The sequence below is a fragment of the Prionailurus viverrinus genome, chromosome D1 (genome assembly GCF_022837055.1).
Source record: "Prionailurus viverrinus isolate Anna chromosome D1, UM_Priviv_1.0, whole genome shotgun sequence".
Taxonomy (NCBI): domain Eukaryota; kingdom Metazoa; phylum Chordata; class Mammalia; order Carnivora; family Felidae; genus Prionailurus; species Prionailurus viverrinus.
Window position 1 is genome coordinate 77,877,703 of NC_062570.1, and position 23,919 is coordinate 77,901,621.

The window sequence follows — 23,919 nt, forward strand, 5'->3', positions numbered from 1 at the left end:
GATGCAAGACTGAAGTCAGGGAAGTAAGGAGGCTATTACAAATGTTCAGTGATAGGTACTGACAATCATATCCAAGGTATTGCTAGTAGAAAATAGGGGAGACTATGGATTAACAAAAGATTTTTGTGGCAAAATTTATTGCACTTTGTAGATGGCTGGATGTGGAAGATTAGAAAAAAAAAGGCATAATGACTTCAGATGGCTAGAAAGAGATTGTCTATTTATTTATTTGTTTATTTATTTATTTATTTATTTAAAAGTTTGAGAGAGTGCTTGCACATGCACTTAAGTGGGGGAGGGGAAGAGAAGGAAGGAGGGAGGGGGAGAGAGAGAGAGAGAGAGAGAGAGAGAGAGAGAGAGAATCCCAAGCAGGGTAGCAGGCTCCATGCTGTCTGTGAAGAGCCCAAAGCAAGGCTTGATCATGACCTGAGCTGAAATCAAGAGTCAGACGCTTAACCAACTGAGCCACCCAGGTGCCTCTAGGGAGAGATTTAGAATTTAGGAGTCCGATTTTCTGGATTTCACATATTCCGTGTTACCTCTACACGAAACTTAAGTTCCATACTGAAATATTTGTAAATAGTTTTGCTGTCTTTTGGGGACTTACCATTTTGTCATATTAGATTATATTTTCAAAGAAAAACATGGGAATACTAAGGTTGCTATCATTGGATTATCAGTCTTCAATTTTAATTTTTTGGTAACATTTATTTGTTATTGACAGACAGAGACAGAATATGAGCATGGGAGGGGCAGAGAGAGGGAGAGACACAGGATCCAAAGCAGGCTCCAGGCTCTGAGCTGTCAGCACAGAGCCTGATGTGGGGCTTGAACTCACAAACCATGAGATCATGACCTGAGCTGAGGTCGTATGCTTTACTGACTAGAGCCACCGAGGCACCCCCAGTCTTCATTTTTATATGCCCTCCAATCCTATTTTATCTTGCCAATTTAAGAGCTCTCTATATTTTTTCTTTCGATAACCCCTGTTTTGAGTGGCTTAATACTTGATATGTAGCTATATAGTAAATAGCTTAGAATGTAAGTATATTTACAGTAAATACAATGGTGCTATTAAAATGCTATTAAATGTAACAGCTAAGTGTCTCAGATGTTCATTAACTCACTATAAAAATGAATCACTGTATTTTTTTTTAATAAATCACTTTAGATCAAATGTTTGCATTTGTTTGTTCATTCCTCAAGCCTATATTCAGTTAAATTTTATCATCATTCTTTTGATTATTTGCTGTGTCTCAGTTTAAGTCTTGGGAATCCAATATTAGACCAATGCTTTGTCACAAAATCTCACAATGAATGTCTTCTACCTGTCATGTGCTATTTAGATGATATGGGGCCACAGATGTGTTCAAAGTCTAGTAAGTAAAACAGGTTAAGAAATGCCCTAAGTGTGAATATAAGGCACATTTTTCTAAAAATAAGTACTTAAAGAGTTCCCTTTATATTTGAGTCTTTATAGAGTGCCTCATGTTATTAGATTTCTCTCATTTAATTGTTATGAATAGTGAGATAATTTAACATCTTAAATGTTATTTCAAATTTTTTTTTTAATGTTTATTTATTTTTGAGAGAGAGAGACAGAGACAGAGTGTGAACAGGGGAGGGACGGAGAGAGAGGGAGACACAAATCGGAAACAGGCTCCAGGCTCCGAGCTGTCAGCGCGGAGCCCAATGCGGGGCTCAAGCTCACAGACTGAGGTCATGACCTGAGCTGAAGTCAGACACTTAACTGACTGAGCCACGCAGGTGCCCCTTAAATGTTATTTCAATACTGTGTACATTTTTACCATAATATACATCTAAGATATGTCTTTTGCTTTTTTACACTCTTAGGAGATGGTTTAGTTGTTAATCTGATTGTTAAGCTTCCCCAATCCATGGTTTAGTAAAATAATTTCTATGACTCCATATATAATAAATCCTCATCTGAAAATTTCTATAAATTTTAAAGAATTTTTTAATACAAATAAAGGTCTAGAGTTCTTGAAGCCTTTTTTTTTTTCATTCTCAAGGAATAAGATTCTTGATATTTGAAAGGAAGAAAAATGTAGTTCTTTAAAAATAGGTTGTTGTGGGGCGCCTGGGTGGCTCAGTCGGTTAAGCTCCGACTTCAGCTCAGGTCACGATCTCGAGGTCCGTGAGTTCAAGCCCCGCATCGGGCTCTGGGCTGATGGCTCAGAGTCTGGAGGCTGCTTCCGATTCTGTGTCTCCCTCTCTCTTTGCCCCTCCCCCGTTCATGCTCTGTCTCTCTCTGTCTCAAAAATAAATAAACTTTAAAAACAAAAAATTAAAAAAAAATAGGTTGTTGAACTATTCAGTTTCTTTATGAATTCCCAAACAATTTTAGGTTAAAACTATAGCAGTAATATTGATGTCTTAACTTCAAAAAATTATTGGTTTTGTAATTTTTAAAGCATCAATTGGAAATAGATATGGTAAATAGTAAATTCCACAAAATCAAATATTTTTATCCTTTATTAAAAGAGTTTGATGCTATGCAGTATTGCAGTAATTGCTATATTTTTCAGCAAACAAAAAGAAAAAAAAAACGAGTTCATGTATCCTAAGTGTAAGTGAAGCTAAGGAAGCTGTGAGTGGCAAATTAACAAGGAAAGAAGATGGGATTATAATTTAATTTCAAGTTTGTAGTGATTTGAGGAGCAGAACAAGAGAAAACAACAGTGCAAAATGTTTATAATCAGTGAAAATAATGAAAAATGGTATAAGCATAAAGATGCCTATTTAATTAGAAGAGATTAGGAATTTTGAAAACTGAAGAATATGAGGTTCAATAAAATTAGTATTGAATATGAGAAAATATTTAAATATTAGGAAATTAAGTTTGTACCTTTATGTTCCAAGTTGCCTTTTTTCTGAGCATGCATGGAAGTTGTAATTTAATATTAAGTGATGTAATAGATTTATATACAGCATGCTATTAGAAGCCAAAAGGATCATATCTATCTACCTTGGAAACTGTGGAAAGGCTTCACAGATTTAGTAACCTGAGCTCTATATGAATTACGAAGATTAATCTGTTTTTTTTTAACATTTATTCATTTTTGAGAGACAGAGGGAGAGGCATAGCATGAGCAGGGGAGGGGCAGAGAGAGAGGGAGACACAGAATCCGAAGCAGGCTCCAGGCTCTGAGCTGTCAGCACCGAGCCTGATGTAGGGCTTGAATTCACGGACTTTGAGATCCTGACCTGAACCAAAGTTGGACGCGTAACCAACTGAGCCACTCAGGCCCTCCAGTTTTGTTTTGTTTTGTTTTTAATGTGATTTTCTGAGACAGAGAAAACTATCTTCTTCGCTTCCTTAAGAGATTCCTGTAAGGGGGACTTTAAAATAAGTCAGTCAGAGAAAGATAAATATCATATGATTTCACTCATGTACTATTTAGGAAACACAACAGATGAACATAGGGGAAGAGAAGGGAAAGTAAGATAAAAACTGAGAGGGAGGCAAACCATCAGAGACTCTTGAATGTAGACAACAAACAGGGCTGCTGGAGGGGAGGTGGTTGAGGGATGGACTAAGTGGATGATGGATGTTAAGAAGGGCACTTGGTGGGATAGGGACTGAGTATCATCTGTAAGTGATTCATCACTGGATTCTACTCCTGAAACCAATATCCCACCATATCTTAACTAACTTGAATTTAAATAAAATCTTGGAAGGAAAAAATGCAAAGTTAAAATTAAAACAAACGAAACAAAACTTGGTTTTAAGACTTGAACATTTGTGACAAGTAATGCTATAATTTTTCAACTCTTTGTAAAGCAAGAGCTGAATTGCATATTTTATGGACCTTTTTTTAAATGTTTATTTATTTTTGAGAAAGAGAGAGAGGGAGACACAGAATCCGAAGTAGGCTCCAGGCTCTGAGCTCTCAGCACAGAGCCCGACCCAGGGCTTTACCTGATGAATTGAGAGATCATGACCTCAAAGTCGGATGCTTAACCGACTGAACCACCCAGGGTCCCCTTTATGGAATTTTTCTTAAGCATCCCTTTTTAATTCCTTAGTTTGCTACCTCTATCACAATTCTATAAACATCTATCAGAGATCCAAAATTGGAGGGAGATGCAACTTTATACATATAACCACTCTTGATGAATGTGGTGAGAGTACCTTCTTCTATATTAGAAAGAGAAATAAAGCGAAACTCCATGCAGATTAGGAATGTGATTTTGATTTGTTAATTGCTAGAAGTTACATCGCAGAATGTTCTACATTTTAGTACATTAAAGTCTCCTGAAACATTGCAAGCTTTTCAAATTTATACTTATTATTTCAAAATTAAAAGTTAACTTACATTCAGTTGGCTTCCTATTTATATGTGTTAACTCTTTTGGTCCTTGCACCACTTCTTTGGATAAGCATCGTCTTATATTCTAGGATGTGGAAACCAGAGTTCAGAAAGTTTAGTAACTCTACCAAAATGACAGGGCTAGAAAGCAGTGGAGCCAGGAATACATGTCTCTTCTGAATACAAAACCAAGGGTCTCTGGATTGTATCTTTCTCTTAAACTTTGATACTATTTTTTACCTTCTTTCATAGGGATTACTATGGAGAAAAGATTGGCATGTATTTTGTCTTTCTTGGATTTTACACGGAAATGCTGTCCTTTGCGGCTGTCGTTGGCTTAGCTTGTTTCATTTACGGCTTATTATCAATGGATAATAACTCAAGCAGGTACGTGCAACTGAATTGCCCAAACAGAGAAAACATCTTGATGTCATACTAACTGAAACAACTGCTCTTATTATTTCCCTGGCATTTGTTTCAGAGTGTCTCCTGGTGGCAGCAGATAATTGATATTTCTGATAAAAACCCAAATGTAATGGCTGCCCTCACCTAGTGCTTTACAGAAAATCTATAAATGATCAGCTCTAAAGATTCTGTTTCTCAAAGCATGACTTCACCTACTACAGAGATTGCTGCTTTATTGTCCCTTCTGCCATATTTGAGAAGCTGTGTAAACTGTTGTTCTGTCACCTAAAAGCACATCACTTTTAAAATCACTTTGCTGTCCCCTCTGCAGCACTGAAATCTGTGACCCTAAGATTGGAGGGCAGATTATCATGTGCCCGCTCTGTGATCTAGTGTGTGATTATTGGAGACTAAATACTACGTGTTTGGCTTCAAAGGTATGTATGTATTGTGGTATGGGAAAAGACTTGGGATTTCTCTTTTTGTATTGCGTTTGATACTAAATAGTCTTTGTGATGTTATTGTTTTTGCAGATCTCGCATTTGTTTGATAACGAGTCCACAGTGTTCTTTGCAATATTCATGGGAATTTGGGGTGAGTAAATGGCCACATAAAAAACAACTCTCTTGGGGCGCCTGGGTGGCGCAGTCGGTTAAGCGTCCGACTTCAGCCAGGTCACGATCTCGCGGTCCGTGAGTTCGAGCCCCGCGTCAGGCTCTGGGCTGATGGCTCGGAGCCTGGAGCCTGTTTCCGATTCTGTGTCTCCCTCTCTCTCTGCCCCTCCCCCGTTCATGCTCTGTCTCTCTCTCTCCCAAAAATAAAATGTTGAAAAAAAAAATTAAAAAAAAAAACAAACAACTCTCTCCATGTTATGTGTTATATGGTCATATAACATATACTGATGGCATATCTTATATACCAAAGGTGACATGGGATCTTTCTGTGTTTGCTAACTAACATCAGTACACTGATAGAGTCTACATCAGTGGTCTGTATTCCTTGGTCTTTGGTCCAAAAAAGGTCTTTATTCATCATCTGTTTATTTCTCTGAGAGATAATATAATTTTTAAAACTTTGTATATATTCAGCTCACACCGTCTCCCAGTGCTATGATAAAAAAAAAAACAGTTCAATAAGTATGTGATTCAGGAGAGTACACATAAATATTTGCTGGCTGGAAAATACTGAATCATAGATACAAAGTTGAACAAGAATCAACAACTGTTGAGGGCTGTTAAATCAATGTTTGAGTCCAAATTCCCTGTGTATAATTCTGGTTCCAGCTTCCAGTTATATTTGTTAGAAATCTTCCATATAAAGTAGAATTCCCCTTAATTTTGGAAATGTCCCAGTGTTTCATCTTTTTTCTTCTTTTTTTTCATCTTGTTCCTGCTGTCAGTGAGGAAAATATTTTACGTAAAGACTAACTCAGCAGGAGGAAACCTAAAGACTTCCAAAACATGTCCCAAATTTCAGGGGACTCTGGGAAGAAATAGATTTTTTCTTTCCAATTAAAAAAATTATTTAATAATCACAAATATGTGTATTTAAAAACTGGGCAAGGGAGCAAGGGTAGCTCAATCCAGGGAAAAAGACACCAAAATTTGTGGATGTGCGTGAAGATTTATGGGTTTCCACCACTTGTGCTTGGCTGTTCTGCTCTGAAGACAGTGGCCTCGATTCAAAGAACAGAGAATAGTCAAATATTACCAGCAGTTCTCTAATAACCCCGACGTTGTTAAGTACAAATATATCTTTATCACGTAGCTGCCAAAGTTTTCCTCGATCATTACTTGGAATCAGCAGTGAACGAGAGGTACACAAATTACAGGAAATATAGTGGTTTTCGGTTGTTTGCACATAGAGAGATGGTGTACCAACACCAACCTCATACTTCATCGCAAACAGAGACACAGCCATATGCAGAACACCCAGACACTTGAAGTATTTTGAGGAGGTGTTACCATCGGTTCTTTCAGAAAAGTTTACGTTAGTAATGAATTGGTTTACCTTTGGTTTTTGAGGCTCGTGGCCGAATTCTAGGAAAGCAGAACTTTAGAGATATTTATTTTAGTACACCCACTAATAAATCATTAAGCCGAATCAAAGGATGCGTTGGCAGAATAGATGTGAAGAAAAAAACATTCTTGGTTAAAGGCATAACACTAGTTCAAGAGGCTGAGACGTGAAAATAATGCTTCCTATGCTTTGTAGTGGCAGATAGGAAATGCTTTTTATTTTTTTAAACTTTTTGTTCATAATGAAAATACACACTCATCATAGGGAATTCAAGTAGTATATAAAAGCAGGGAGAATGGGGCGCCTGGGTGGCGCAGTCGGTTAAGCGTCCGACTTCAGCCAGGTCACGATCTCGCGGTCCGGGAGTTCGAGCCCCGCGTCGGGCTCTGGGCTGATGGCTCAGAGCCTGGAGCCTGTTTCCGATTCTGTGTCTCCCTCTCTCTCTGCCCCTCCCCCGTTCATGCTCTGTCTCTCTCTGTCCCAAAAAAAAAAAAAAAAAAAAAAAAAAAAAAAAGTTGAAAAAAAAAAAAAAGCAGGGAGAAAATAATGTTAAAGTTACTAGAAATGGAAACATTATCATGGCCATAGTTTTTCAGAATCTTTTCTTCCATGTGTGTGGGCATGTGTGTAAATATAATTTTACATAACTGATACATAGTTTTAAATCTATATTTTTATTTAAAACTGAGTGACGAGACTCCTTCCAGGGTAACAGATATGTGAATGTGTGTGTATATGTGTGTGTGTGTGTGTGTGTATTTATGACTGAATGGAATTGCCTTAAAAAAATTTTTTTAGGGGCGCCTGGGTGGCGCAGTCAGTTAAGCGTCCGACTTCAGCCAGGTCACGATCTCGCGGTCCGTGAGTTCGAGCCCTGCGTCAGGCTCTGGGCTGATGGCTCAGAGCCTGGAGCCTGTTTCCGATTCTGTGTCTCCCTCTCTCTCTGCCCCTCCCCCGTTCATGCTCTGTCTCTCTCTGTCCCAAAAATGAATAAACGTTGAAAAAAAAATTAAAAAAAAATAAAAATAAAAATAAAAAAAATAAAATTTTTTTAAATGTTTATTTATTATTGAGAGAGAGAGAGAGAGAGAGAGCAAGGGAGGGGCAGAGAGAGAGGGAGACACAGAATCCAAAGCAGGCTCCAGGCTCTGAGCTGTCAGCAGAGAGCCCCACATGGGGCTTGAACCCACAATCATGACCTGAGCAGAAGTCAGAGGCTTAACTGACCCAGGTGCCCCACTGTGTCCATTTTCTAATAGGATTAGTTTTGTTTTCGTTTTTGTTTTTTTGCTGTTGAGTTGTATGATTTCTTCAGGTATATAAAAAATGATACTAACCCCTTATCAAATACATAATTTGCAAATATTTTCTCGCATTCTGTAAGTTGCCTTTTTATTTTGTTAATGGTTTCCTTTCCTGTGCTTTCTAGTTTGTTGAAAGTCCTACTTGTTTATTTTTGCTTTTGTTGCCTTAGCCTTTATGTTAAATCCAACAAATCATTGCTTTGACCAATGTCAAGGAACTTACCACTATGTTTTCTTCTGGGAGTTTTATGGTTTCAGATCTTAGACTCAATCAGTCTGTAATCTATTTTGAGTTGATTTTGGTATATGGTCTAAGACAGGGATTTGGCTTTGTTCCTTGGCAAATGAATATCTAGTTTTCACGAAACCATTTATTGAAGAAACAATCCTTCCCACATTGAATATTCTTGGCTCCTCTGTGACATACTCGTTTATCATACATGCATGGATTTATATCTGAGCTCTTGATTATGATCTGTAGGTCTATGTGTCTGTTTTTATGCCACTATGATCTTGTTTTGATTACCATAGCTTTGTAATATAGTTTATAAAGTGTAATTACGATAGCTTTGAAATCAGGAAGTGTGCGGGGCGCCTGGGTGGTGCAGTCGGTTAAGCGTCTGGCTTCAGCCAGGTCACGATCTTGCGGTCGATCTTGCGGTCCGTGAGTTCGAGCCCCGCGTCAGGCTCTGGGCTGATGGCTCGGAGCCTGGAGCCTGTTTCCGATTCTGTGTCTCCCTCTCTCTCTGCCCCTCCCCCGTTCATGCTCTGTCTCTCTCTGTCCCAAAAATAAAAACAAACAAACAAACAAAAAAAAACACGTTGAAATCAGGAAGTGTGATGCCTACTGCTTTGTTCTTCTTTCTGAAGACTGCTCTGCCTATTCCAGGTCTTTTGTGGTTCCATACAAATTTTAGTATTGTTTGTTCTATTTCCCTGAAAAATGTCATTGGAATTTTGATAGGGATTGCATTAAATCTGAAGATTGCTTGGGTAGTATGGACATTTTTACGATATGATTCTTGTAGTCCATAAGCATGGAATATCTTTCCATTTATTTGTGCCATCTTGAGTTTATCAATATCTTGTAGTATTCAGTGTACATATCTTTCACTTCCTGAGTTCTATTTATTACTAGATATTTTATTCCTTTTGATTCCATTAGAAATGGGATTGTTTTCTTTATTTTTCTTTCTGATAGTATGTGGTTAGTGTATAGAAACAACTAATTTTTGTATATTAAGTTTTATCCTCAAACTTTACTGAATTCCTTTATTCTGTTTTTGGTGGAATCTTTAGGACTTTCTATACATAATTTAATACCATCTGCAAATAGAGACAGTTTTATTTTTTTCCTTTCCAAATTGTATGCCACTTATTTCTTTTTCTTGGCTGATTGCTCTGGCTAGGACTTTCAGTAATCTTTGAAAAAAAGTGGCAAGAACGGGCATCCTTGTCTTGTTACTAATCATACAGGAAAAGCTTTTAGCTTTTCACCACTGAGAATGGTATTAGCTGTGGGCTTGTCCCATATGACTCTTATTATATTGAGGTACATTCCCTCCATACTCATGTTGTTGAGAATTTTTATCAAGAATTCTGTCAAGTGCTTTTGCTGTATCAGGTGAGATGATCATAAGTTTTTTTTTTTTTATCATTTTTGTTATTAATGTAATATACTGCATTGATTGTGCATATAGACCATCCTTGTATCCCTGGAATGAATTTTACTTTGTCATGGTGTATGAACCTTTTAATGTATTGTTGAATTTTATTTGCTGCTATTTTATTCAGGTTTTTTGCATCTGTGTTCATCACGGACATTTGCCTGTAATTTCTTTTCTTGTAATTTTCTTGCCTGGCTTTGGTATCACAGAAATGCTGCTTTCTAAGATGAGTTTGAAAATCTTCCCTTCTCTTATAATTTTGGCAAGAGTTGAGAAAGGTTGGCATTAATTATTTAAATGTTTAGTAGAATGCATGAGTGAAGTCATCTCCTGGATTTTTCTTTGTGGGGAGGTGTTTGATTACTGATTCAAGATCTTTACTAGTCATTTGTTCAGAATTTCTGTTTCTTCATGATTCAGCCTCAGTATGTTGTGTGTTTATAGGAATTTATTTTTTCTTCTAGCTTTCCCAATTTGTTGGCGTATACTTGTTAATAGTAGTCTTTTATGATTATTTGTATTTCTGTGGTATCAGCTGTCATGTGTTCTCTTTCATTTCTAATTTTATTTATTTGTGTCCTCTCTCTTTTTTCTTGGCAATTCTAGCTAAAGGCTTATGTAATTTGTTTATCTTTTGAAGAAGAAAAACACCTCTTAGTTTCATTGACCTTTTGTATTGTCTTGTTAGTCTCTATTTTATTTATTTGCACACTGATCATTGTTACTTCCTTCTTTCTACTAGCTTTGTGCTTACTTTGTTCTTTTTTTTTCTCATTCCAGGTAGTCTAAAGTTCAGTTGTTTATTTAAGGTTTCTCTTATGTCTTAATATATGCATTTATTACTATGAACTTGCCTCCTAGAACTTCTGTTGCTGCAGCCCATAAGTTTTTATATGTCATATTTCTATTTTCATTTGTTTCCAGATATTTTTGTTTCTCTTTCGAATTCGTTTTGAGACATTGCTTGTTCAGAAGCATTGATCTAACATTTGATCTTTCCTAGGGAACATTCCATGCACACTTGAGAATAATGTGTATTCTGCCACTGTTGGGTGGAAAGTGCTGTAGGCCTCTGTTAAATCTATCTTGTCTAACATGTAATTTAAGTTGAATGATTCCTTATTGATTTTTCTGTCTGAATAATCTATCCATTGTTGAAAGTGGGGCTATTGAATTTCCCCGCTATTATTTTTTAATTTTTTTTCATGATTATTTATCTTTTAGAGATAGAGACAGAGATGGAGACAGAGCATGAGCCAGAGAGGGGCAGAGAGAGACAGAGACACAGAATTCAAAGCAGGCTCCAAGCTCTGAGCTGTCACCACAGAGCCTGATGCGGGGCTTGAACCCATGAACCATTGAGTCATGGCCTGAGCTGAAGTCAGACACTTAACTGACTGAGCCACCGAGGCACCCCTCCCTACTATTATTATATTGCTGTCTGTTTCTGTCTTCAAGTCTATTAATATTCATATTATTTCTTTATGTGTTCTGCTGTTGGATGCAGAAATATTTACAAGTATTATATCCTGTTGCTTGATTGACCTCTTTATCATTATGTAATGATTTTCTTTGCCCCTTATTACAGCCTTTGTCTAAAGTCTGTTTTTTTTCTGATGTAACTAACCTTGCTTTCTTTTGGTTTCCATATATTTTTTCATCCTTTCATTTTCAGTATGTGTGTCCTTAAAGCTGTAGTGAGGCTCCTGCAATTCACAGACGGTTGGGTCTTGTTTTTTATTCATTCAGCCACTCCAAGATTTTTGATTAGAGAACTTAGCTTATTTACATTAAAGTAATAATTGTTAGGTGTAGACTTCCTTTTGTCATTTTGTTAATTTTTTTCTGGCTGTTTTATAATTTCTTTGTTCCTTTCTTCCTGTCTTGTCCTCCTGATAATTTTTTCTAACATATGTTTATATTCCTTTCTTTTTATCGTCTGTGTATCTATTGTAAGTTTTGCTTTGTGAGTACAATGAGGCTTATATAAAACATCTTATAGTCTCTGGTAAGCTAAGGCGAATTAACTTCAGATACATACTAAGGTTCTGTATTTTTACTCTCCCCTCCATGCTTTATGCTTCTGATGTCACGATTTACATCTTTTTATCTTGTTTATCTATTAACCAGTTATTGTATAGTTATTTTTACTACTTTTTGTCTTTTAACCTTCATACTAATTTTGTAAATGATTTAGCCATTACCATTACAACATTAGAGTATTCTGAATTTAACTAGTGAAATTTATATTTTCACATGTTTGCATGTTGGTAACTAGCATCCTTTTATTTTATATCAAAGAAGTCTCTTTAATACTTCTTATAAGGCCAGACAGACCATCCTAATGGTGATGAACTCCTTTAACTTTTGTATTCTGGAAAACTCTATCTGTTCTTCAGTTCTGAAAGACAGCTTGTCAGATAGAATATTCGTGGTTGGCAGTTTTTGTCCTTCAGTACTTTGACTATACCATGCCAGTCCCCCTGGCCTGGAAAAGTTTCTGCTGTGAAAATCTGCTGATAGTCTTATGAGGCTGTCCCCTGTACGTAACAAGTTGTTTTTCTGTTGCTGCATGTAAGATTCTCTTTTTGTATATAACTTTTGAAAATTTAATTATAATGTGTCTTAGTGTGAGTCTTTTAGGACTCCTTTGGGACACTTTGGGCTTCTCAGATTTGATATATTTTTCTCCCCATGTTAGGGAAGTTTTCAACCACTATATCTTTGCGTAAGTTTTCTGCCCCTTTCTTACTGTTTTCTTCTTTGGCGAGCCTATTAATGTGAATGCTGGTCAGCTTCATATTGTCTCATAGTCCCTTAAGCTAACCTCACTCTTTCATCTTTTTGCTCCTCTAAATGAAGTACAGTACTGTGTCTTCAATTTTGCTTATCTTTCTTCACTTGATCTAATCTGCTGTGGAATAGCTCCATTGAAATTTTTGGTGCAGTATTGCATTCTTCAGTTCTCTGATTTGTGTTTATTACTTTTGTATGTTTTCTGTCTCCTAGTACATTCTCACTTTGGTCATGCAACATTCTTCTGCCCTTGGTAAATGTCTTTATGACTATTATTTTGAACTTAAAAATGTTTTTTAATGTTTTAATTTATTTTAGAGAGAGAGAGAAAATGAGAAAAAAAAATTTTAATGTTTATTTATTCTTGAGACAGAAACAGAGTGTGAACAGGGGAGGGGCAGAGAGAGAGGGAAACACAGAATCTGAAACAGGCTCCAGGCTCTGAGCTGTCAGCACAGAGCCCGATGCGGGGCTAGAACCCACAAACTGTGAGATCATGACCTGAGCCAAAGTCAGATGTTTAACCAACTGAGCCACCCAGGCACCCCTAAAAATTTTTTTTAATGTTTTATTTTTGAGAGAGAGAGAGAGAGAGAGAGCACAAGAGGGGTAGGGGCAGAGAGAGACAGGGAGACACAGAATCTGAAGCAGACTCCAGGCTCTGAGCTGTTGGCACAAAGCCCAATGCAGGGCTCGAACCCACGAGCTGTGAGATCATGACCTGAGCTGAAGTCAGACACTTAACTTACTGAACCACCCAGGTGCCCTGATTTTGAACTTTTTATGAGGTAAATCATTTATCTTATTTTCATTAAGGTCAGTTACTGAGGTTTATTTATGTATTTGTTTTTTGTTTTGTTGCTGTTGTTTGGAACATATTCCTGTGTTTCTTCATTTACTTTGTCTCTCTGTATTGATTTCTGCACATTAGATAAATTAGCTACCTCTCCCAGTAATGACTCTGTGATCTGGTATAGGAGATGAATCTTTTTGATGAATCCGTTGTGAACTGTTGGTTGTTTCTCAAACCTCTGTGATTGTCCCCACTGCCTTCTATGTTCTTGGTGGCTCCCAGTATTTGGGAGTATGCTAAGACCTGTCAGTGTCCCAAAGGGGAGGATCTGAGTTAGCACCTGGTTCAGTCTAATTGGAAGCCAGACCTTCAGGAAGCAGCTTTTAAGTATACAAGTAGATCCCCTTCAGGAAAGCATTGGAATATTAAAAGACTGCTTAATTATACTGTGCTCTTAAAACTTTTTTCTCCTAGTAGCAATGTATCTACCAAATACATGAGTAAAGAAATGAATAAATGAATAAAATTTTCTGCCTCATGAATTTCAGTTAATATTAAATTTAAAAATGAATAAATAAATGAGTGAAATATAACGTTTTTAAGAAGGTCACAATCTAATTGGGCCAGAATCTAAAACATACTGTCATTAAATTTTAAGTGCTGAAGAAGTACAGAGGAGGAAGGAATTACTTCTTGACTAGAGGAATTGAGATAACTTTTATAGAAGACCTGCAGTTTGATTTGGATTTTTTAAAATAGGATTTTGAAAGGGAAAACAGGTGGCAAAGGTATCCCAAGGATAGAACATTCTGGTGTGAGCATTAACTTACCCTCTGTGTTTTCATTGTAATGAACTATCACTGAGAGTTCCTTTAAGCTGAAGTTTTTGCCAACACCGTTTCCTATGGGACATCCCTCTTCCTCACAACTACTTTCTTCATTTGTGTCAGCAGATTTGCCTTTGCTAAGTTCCTCTGGTTGTATATGTACAGAGTCTCTCAAATGGCAACAATGTCAATATTCTCAGTCTTCTATTCTTCCATAACTCCATTTATGTTTTGTTTTCATTTTCCATTTGTTTGATGTACTTACATCTTTGTTCATCTTTTTTAATACCCATTTTTGTAAAATGCCACGTGGAAGGCAAGGAGAAAACACAAAGACATGCTTTGCTGTCTGCACATTAATTGACTAACAAATATGCAGTGTTCAAACACCAGCGGCATTTAAAGTGATGTGATTGGTCACTAATCATGATACACGTCTGCTATTTATATAGTGATATGTGGTTTGAGGAACTAACAGCAAAATTTGTACTTTATGCAACAGTTCACAGTTAATATACTGTGGTACCTGAAATTTGAGTCATGTTGGGGGACTGGTGTTATGTAACTAACCCATGGAAACTGAAATCAATGCAAAGCAAGCAATATTATACTTCTAAATAGTTGGAGGAATAAGATAAATTTTTTTAATGTTTATTTATTTTTGAGAGAGAGAGAGAGAGTGTGTGTGATTGGGGGAGGAGCAGAGAGAGAGGGAGACACAGAATCCGAAGCAGGCTCCAGGCTTTGAGCTGTCAGCACAGAGCCCAACATGGGGCTTGAACCCATAAACCATGAGATCATGACCTGAGCCAAAGTCAGATGCCTAACTGACTGAGCCACCAGGTGCCCCTGGAGGAATAATATATTAAGCCATCCCATACTAATGGACTGGAAGACTTAATATTATTACTTTTTCTATACTACCCAAAGTGACCTAAATATTCAATATGATCTCTATCAAAGTCCCAGTGGCATTTTTTTTTACCAGAAATAGGAAAAACAACTGAAAAAGTTCACATGAAATGACAAAAGTCTTTTTTTTAATTTTTTTAATCTGTATTTATTTTTGAGAGAGAGAGAGAGAGCAAGTGGGGGAGGAACAGAGATGGGGGAGACACAGAATCCAAAGCAGGGTCCAGGCTCTTAGCTGTCAGCACAGAGCCTGACGTGGGGCTTGAACTCATGAACCGCGAGATCATGACCTAAGCCAAAGTCAGACACTTATCCAACTGAGCCACCCAGGAGCCCCCCCTTTTTTAATTTTTAAAGATGTTTCTATTTATTTATTTTGAAGGAAAGAGGGGGAGAACAGAGGAGGGGCAGAGAGAGAGGGAGAGAGACAATCACAGTTGGGCTCTGTATTGTCAGCATGCAGCATAGGATGGCGCTGGATCCCATGGATCCCATGAACTGTGAGATCATGACCTGAGCAAAAATTAAGAGTCAGATGCCTGGCCGACCTGCTGAAATTAAGAGTCAGATGCTTGCCTGACTGAGCCACCCAGGTGCCCCTGGGATCACAAAAGTCTTGAAATAGCCAGGTAAATCTTGAGGAAGAACAAAGCTGGAGACATCAGACTTCTTGATTTCAAAATATATTGCAAAGCAACAATAATCAAATCAGTATGGCACTAGCATAAAGACAGATATACAGACCAGTGGAACAGAATAAAGTTCAGAAATCAACATATATCGTTAACTAATCTTCAACAAGAGTTCCAAGAATACACAATGGGGAAGGAATAATCTCTTCAACAAATGGTGCTGAGAAATCTGGACATCCACATGCAAAAGAGTGAAATTGAGTCTTTATCCGATACTCAATCACCTCAGCATTGTGTAAAATCTTAAATGTAGAACCTGAAACTATATAAAACTCCTAGAAGAAAATATAAGGGAAAACTTCATTACATTGGTCTTGGCATTGATTTCCTGGGCATAACATGAAAGCTCAGGGAACAAAAACCAAAAACAAGTTTGACTACATCAGCTAAAAAGTTTCTTGCAGCACAGAAAACAGCAGAGTGAAAAGACAACCCATGGAATGGCAGAAAATATTTGCAAATCATTTATCTGCTAAGTGGTTAATGTCCAAAATACACAAGGAACTCCTGCAACTCAATAGCAAAAAAAAAAACAAAAACAAAAAAACAAAACAAAAAGAAAACCCTAATAACCTTATTAAAAAATGGACAAAGGACTCAAATAGACATTCTCCAAAGAATATATATAAATGGCCAACAGGTATATGAAAAACATTCTTAGTGTAATTAGTTACCAGGGAAATGTAAATCAAAACCACAATGAGATATCATCTTACACCTGTCAGGATGGCTAATACCAAAACAACAAAAGACAAGAGCTGGTGAGGATGTGGAGAATTCTAATGAATTTTTGTACATTGTTAGTGGGAATGCTAAATGGTGCAGCTGGAAAACAGTATGGAAATTCCTCAAAAAAACTAAAAATAGAACTATATGATCCAGCAATATCACTTTATGAGTATTTATTCCACATCATTGAAATCAGGATCTTGAGATGTTGGCATTCCTATGTTTATTGCAGCACTAGCCATAATAAGCAAGATGTAGAAACTACCTAATTGTCCAGTGATGGATAGACAAAGAAACTGTGGTATATATGTCCACCATACACACACATACAGACACAGACACACACACACACACTGTTGATATATACATATGATATACAATTCACCCTTGAAAAGAAGGGAATTCTGCAATATGTGACAACATGGATGAACCTTGAAGACATTATGGTCAGTGTAACATGCCAGTCACAGACAGAGAAATCTTTAATGATCCCATTTACATGAAATATCTAAAATAGTCAAATTTATGGAATTAGAGAGTGGAATGGAGGTTGTTGGGAGTTAAGAGAGGTGAGGGAAAAGGGGAGTAACTAATCAATGGACATATAGTCTCTGTTAAGTAAGATAAAAAAGCCCTAGAAATCTGCTGCATGACATTGTGCCTATAGTCAACATAAAGGTATTGTAGACTTAAAATTTGTTAAGCAGGTTAAGTGTTCTTATGATAAAATAATTTTTTTTAAAAAATGAGGAAAAAATACATAAACGAATGTACACATGAGCAAATAAACAAATAAAACTCTTTAGTAGTCAGGGGATATATTTATATTGAAAAAAAGGGATATTGGAATCAGAGAGATCAGTTAGATGACTATAAGGATACTTAAGGGAGGATATAATTAAGACTGTAAAATGTACAGATAGAATTCATAATTCCTTATAATTATTTAAAAGGTAGAGAATGAGTCAGATAAAACATTAAAATTTGAATTTTTCACAGGTGATAAAATTATAAGTTAATATTGTGTTAGTATTCCATTCCATTCCATATGCCCACCAAAAGACACGTGCAAGAATATTCACAGCAATGCTATAATGGCAAAAAAGGCTGGCAGTAGCACAAATGTCCATGAACCCAATAATAAACAAAATTGTGATTTATCACATAATGCAATACTATGTAGCAATGAAAATAAGTGAACTTTTGCTGCACACAGCAATATAGGTTGAGTTTACAAGCAAAGTTGAACCAAAACAAAACCTAGCACAAAAACTACCTGTGTATGGTGTATGACACGATTTATGTAAAGTTCAAAGACAGGCCAGACTATCCTATAATATTAGAAGCCAGGATATTACACTTACGTCTTAGAAGAGTCATAAGGGAGTGGTGTTTCTGGGGTGCTGCTCATGTACTACCTTTTGATACAGTTGCTGATTCCACGAGAGTGTTTATTTTGTGAAAATTCTTTAAATTGTACAGTTGTGTTTTATGTACTTTTCTGTAAATATGTTATGCTTCAATTGAAAGTTTATTAAAATTATACATACATATGTACATTGAATGATTTCAGTAAAAAGCATGCAAACAAAATCTAGGTGTTAATAAAAGGTTAAGTTTAAACATTCTTTCAGATTATCTGAATGAAGAGAGAGTAATGTGCCTTAATTTTTTTCTTCCTTGCAGGGATTGCTAAGAAATTAACTTGAATTTTTATATAGGAGTTGTTTCAGTGTTTCTACATAGTATTAAGACAACATTTGTAATTCTATAATTTTGTCATTAGAGTAGTGACAGAGAGCCATCATTCAACCAAAATGGTTTTTTAAAGTAGAGAAAAGCACCAGGTTCTTTTTTATTCACTTGATTTCCCTATCTCTTGATTATATTTGTTCTTATACATTTCTTTGCCTACAGTCACATTGTTTTTGGAGTTTTGGAAACAGCGACAAGCCAGAATGGAATATGAGTGGGACCTGGTGGACTTTGAAGAGGAACAGCAGCAGCTTCAGCTGAGACCTGAATTTGAAGCTATGTGTAAACACAGGAAAATAAATGCAGTAACTAAGGTAGATTAGGAAACTGAAATGGGCAGCGTATCTCAGTGGACATACCTCCCAAATAATTATGCATATTTTAATTTGCCTTTAAAATATTCTCCAACATATAAATCTTATAAACTTCTTTAGTTGTTTCTAATATGTATTTCAAATATATACAAAAAAAAAGTAGATAGACAAGCATAATGAACCCCAGGATGGACCCATCACCCAGCTTCAATTCATATTAATTCGTGGACAATCTTGATTCATTTACACTTGTTCCTCCCTGCAACTAGATTATTTTGCAGCAAATACAAGGCATCGTGTCATGAAATAGCATGGGTTTGTAAATAAATGATGTAAAAGGAAAATGGAAAATAATGTGTCTGCTGTGTGGGCACATATATATATATATATATATATATACGTACATATACATGTATATATGTATATGTGTGTATATATATATATATGGTATATATATACACATGGATATGATACTAAGTTAATATGCAAAAATTTAAATAGTATTGTAATAAGATAGTGGACTTATGAGTGATTGTTTTATTAGACCACATTTTATTCATCTAGTCCTTTTCAATTTATCATAATGGGAAGATCATTGCAGTAGTGTTTGGGCAGTAAAGTCTAGATTTGGGAATCCTTAACTGGCAAATCACCTGTATGTTGCTGACTGAGTAATCTGACTTCTTGGTAATTCTTTTTTTCTTTTTTTTTTTTAATGGGAAAATAGAAGGTATTTTGCCTTCAAAGACCAGACTCCTGGCTGCATATTCTTAGCGTCCCTACCTTTCCATAATCTATAATCACTGCGTTGCTTGATGCTGTTAAAGGTGAATAGAATATATCTCTAACACAATCCCAAAACACAATATGTCTCTAACACAACCAGAAAAGTAGATTTTCCTACTTTGTTCAGGACACTATTCTTGTGGTATAATACTCAAAATTATTTTCACAGTTTAGGCATTCACAAAACACTTATTAACTTTTATTGAGACATTGCAAAAAATTTGGTAAATGAGCAAAGGGGAAAAACACCTCAGAAAATACATTAACAACTTGGATGGCTGTATGACATTAAGAAAATATATTAAAAGAGACATTGTCCTAATGACATGAAGTGTATCTGTTCCTATTTCATGGTGTAAAAAAACTAAAAGTAGGCCTAAAATTACTGACATAAAAACACTATGTACTAAATGTTTATTTACATTTGAAACCAGCTGAAAACAGTGTGGATTGATCCACTGTGAATCACCCACTTTAATGGTTTTGAAATCAAGGGATTTTTTACTCACTTGCAGTGCTTCAGTGGTTAAGTACAACCAGAACCCTCACATTTGAGTCTGTACTGGGAACACATATTTGTATGCACGGACACACACATGGGCACAAACAAATATGCATACACAGACGCAAACGTATCGGACACACATGCACACACATGTACATAGTCACCTACATGCACACATGCACATACATCCGGGGTTTCAGTAGAGCACTTGGAGGGCTATTTTGCCTGTTGAGTTCTGTTTGCATTCAGTCTTCCCTAAAAATCCTCAAGATGTAAAAATCCTCCCTAAAAATCCTATCCTTTAGATAGGATTACAAAATTTAGATTTCTGCTGACAGCTATTCTTTTACTTCATGGCAGTATTTTTTTTGGATAAGATCTAACTACCTCTTGATATAGGAGAGAATTTTCAGCTGATATAATTAATATCTTCCATTAATAACTTAAAAACATGAAGGTAGAAAAGACTGGGCCCGTGAACTGTGTGGAAAAACAGAATCCTGTTAAGTGTAAAGAAGGCACCCTGTTTAATATCATACATAGCAATTATGGAGCAATGCAGTTTGATTGAATTCAGTTAGAATAAAACTGTAATATCATTAAAGCATTTCAAATTAAACAGCAGCCCTCAGACTTGTCAGGCCTGAATATCACTCCATTTCAACACTGAGGAAATAGTGTGTATCCGTTGTGGCTCATATTATGTATAAAATCTGTCAACTAAGAGTAGTAGAAGGCTTCTACTTAAAGGGAAGGAACCAATGCTAGAATGTAGCTTCCCATGAGCTGTAGCGGATTCTCTGGGGGAGGTTTCTACTTTCACTGGGTTTTGTGGTTTTGACTGCTTTTTGGAGTCCCAACTTTGTGGGTAGATTTTGATATTGCTGTGGTTTCTTCTAAATTACAGGAGATGGAACCTTATATGCCTCTATATAGTCGCCTTCCATGGTACTTTTTATCAGGAGCTACGGTGACGTTATGGGTGAGCATTCTTTTACAACTGCTCTCATGTCATTGGCGTGCAGTCGTAGGAAGATTATCCTAGCAGTTTCATCTGCAGTGACTCTTGAGTCCCTCTCCTTCCTCCCCGTCCCCAGTCCTTTTATCTCGAATACAGCTTCTATATAAAATAAAGTGTGATCTATGTGGAGGTGCCATAATTGAACCTTGGGAAAAGAGCTGGGGGGAGACAGCGAGGCTTCATCTCAGAAACTGTCCTTCCCCCTCTCCCAGCACTTCATTAATTAGGTGATAGCTTGAAACCTCAACAGTATAACAGACTTATAGTCTGCAGACTCTTTGGTTAGTGTTTTGGTTTTAATCATTAATTTATCTTTATCTCCAGTTAAAATAGCTACACAAAAAGCAAACAAAAAGCGTATACTATTGAAATTTATTTTCTTGCTGAAATAAATAGAAGAAAGTATTACTTCTGTTTGAAAAATTTAATTAGCATATCCCATTGTGAGGGAGTCAGGTTTTCTCCATGCTTTTGAACTAATAGATTCATTCCTCCATCACCACAATTTATTTCCTGCCCTCCACTCTCCAAATCTGTGCCCTCTTACAGTTGGCCTTTAACTTTAGGAAAAGAAGCAATGTTACCCCCTGAGAGTTTAGCATCGTTGAAATATAAATAATTAGCAGCTGTAGACTATAGTTTAACCTTACCAGTGCGTATTATCCCATAATATTTTAACATTTCTAGTTAAAGGAATTGATTTTTCTGTTTTAAATGTATGTTTTCTTAGATGATATAACAGTCACTGAGGAGAAATGATAGAGTAAATGGAGGGGGCAATAATCAATTCAGGGCACTACTTAAGAAATAATATAGAATATGGTCTCAGAAAGATTGTTCTAACCTTTATTTCTAGTACTCATTCAACTTGATTCAGGCCCCCAATTTTCAGAATCAAATTTTCTGATCATTGAGATAAAGGCATCCCTACATCTTTCTGTTTTTCCAATATGGGAAGTGTTTAAAATTTATGCAGAATCTATACAAATATCTCAATGACCAGGCATATCAGACCACTGATGGCAATACTCTGAGGGGTAATGAAATAGAATCTGTAACTGTGTTCTTCTTGGGAAAGCACATGGTTTTCACACCACCTGTTTGGAGCAGAGGTTGGCAAATGTTTTTTGTCAAGGGGCCAGATGTATTTTAGGCTTTGTGAGCCTTGTACAAATAGTCCCTGGCATCTTTGTTTTTTCTTATAATCTTTAAAAAAAAAAAGCAAAAACAAAACAAGACATTTTTAACTCAAGAATCATTTAAGAATAAGTAAGGCCGTGGGCAGGATTTGGTCTTCCGGATAGTTTTCTAGTGCTTGGTAGAGGATGGGCCTAAAAGAGATGAGCAATGGCTACTTTTCTGTTTTAGGCTCCCCCAACTGCTGCTACTGTAGGTCCTGTCATATCTCCAGCCCTTTCTTCTTGGCAGTGTTCTTTTACTGCCACCTGTTGTGAGAGAGCCTGGCTTGGTCTGCTTTCCATGTCAGAGGCACTAACCTTAACATGACGAGATGAAAAGACTAGTTATGTTTCAGATGTGTACACATTGCAGAGATGCAGAGACCCAGTGACCGATTCCTTCTTTCCCATTTCCAGATGGCTCTTGTCATTGCCTGTATGGTAGCTGTGATTGTGTACCGCCTGTCAGTCTTTGCTACATTTGCTAGCTTTATGGAAAGCGAAGCGTCCTTTAAGCACGTCAAAAGTTTCCTCACTCCCCAGATAACTACATCACTCAGTGGATCCTGCTTAAACTTTATCGTCATCTTGATCTTGAATTTCTTTTATGAAAAGATATCTGCGTGGATTACAAAAATGGGTAAGCTGGCCAGATCATCTGTGTAACACTGAAAAAGTATTCCCGCCAGTGGTATATATCCACTGTGGATCATCCCCTGGGGTGTTCATATTTAAGGCAGTTCTTAAAGTTCTAAAGCAATTTTGTTCTACAGGTAGATGCATAGGCTGGTACTCAGAACCCCCAACAGTCATATTTAGGCCCATTGTAGTGAAAGCAAGAAAAAGAACTAGACAGAAGAATTAGGACTCTGTAGATCTTTTTTGAGTATTTTTGTCTTAATCCTCCCTTGAGGGGGCTAGTTGAATTTTAAGTAAAATCCTCACTTTCCTCAAGACACAGGTTATTTTTATTTCCTGTGTATGGTTTTTAGAAGGTATTTGATTTTGAAAACCATTGTAGGGAAAACAGAACAGTCGGCTTTTCCTGAGTAAATCTTACACGTAGTGCTTTTCTTTTCAGTTGCCGTGTCTTAGATCCTGGATTATTCTCCTTTTAAATGATTAAAAGTTCTCCCACAACCGTGAGGGATGGTAAAGGTGTCACAGGTGAAATGGAGATTTAGTCCAGAAGAGGAGTACAGAGCACAGTTGTTTCTGGTCTTGCCCCCCAGCAAGCTGGAAATGAGATTGGAGATGCCTCTCCAGACCTCAGCTTTTCCCCTGTGCACTCAGCTCCCTCCTCTAAGTCAGGACACCATCACTGTGCACAACAATAACCAGAAAGAGCACAGTATTCACCGAGCACCGGAGTATGCACTAGGAAGCAACTTTAATTAAATGCTATCCTCAAATTTGTAGTTCTTTCTCAATTGTACTGCTTTTTTTTCTGCTAATAACAAAACAAAATATCTAGCAGATAGCACTTAAAAACAAAGCATCTAAAAAATCAGATTTCAGTGAGAAAAATTACTTGTGTTCATATTAGAGAATTTTTAGCAATGCAGAGGAATTATCTGTGTCTTTAGAATAATATGTGTTACTATTTCAGTATTATTGAAGCTGTCACCAATTTGGCTGGAACAGCTCATCCTGTTGGGAGATAATCTGCTCAGAAAAACATGCTCCCTCTTTTACACCTACTGATGCTTCTCTGTGGTGTGAAGGGAATTTTATATATATATATATCTATATATATACACACACACACACACACACATATATATATATATATATATATATATATATATATATACATGTATATGTATATATATTTATTTATCTTTGGAATTCAGGATATATGATATATAAGGGGGCTTATGCT

At 36.6% G+C, this 23,919-nt stretch overlaps 1 protein-coding gene across 2 annotated transcripts in view; it reads left to right on the top strand.

The window, feature by feature from the left end:
- The window catches only part of ANO5 (anoctamin 5), an 89,898-nt gene that overhangs the window by 48,767 nt on the left and 17,212 nt on the right, over positions 1 to 23,919 (top strand). For both annotated transcript variants that reach the window (XM_047878391.1, XM_047878392.1), the window contains exons 9-14: positions 4,587 to 4,721; positions 5,071 to 5,176; positions 5,273 to 5,333; positions 18,396 to 18,547; positions 20,746 to 20,820; positions 22,455 to 22,677. In XM_047878391.1, coding sequence (XP_047734347.1) covers positions 4,587 to 4,721; positions 5,071 to 5,176; positions 5,273 to 5,333; positions 18,396 to 18,547; positions 20,746 to 20,820; positions 22,455 to 22,677 — 752 coding nt within the window. The remainder of the gene's footprint in view (positions 1 to 4,586; positions 4,722 to 5,070; positions 5,177 to 5,272; positions 5,334 to 18,395; positions 18,548 to 20,745; positions 20,821 to 22,454; positions 22,678 to 23,919) is intronic.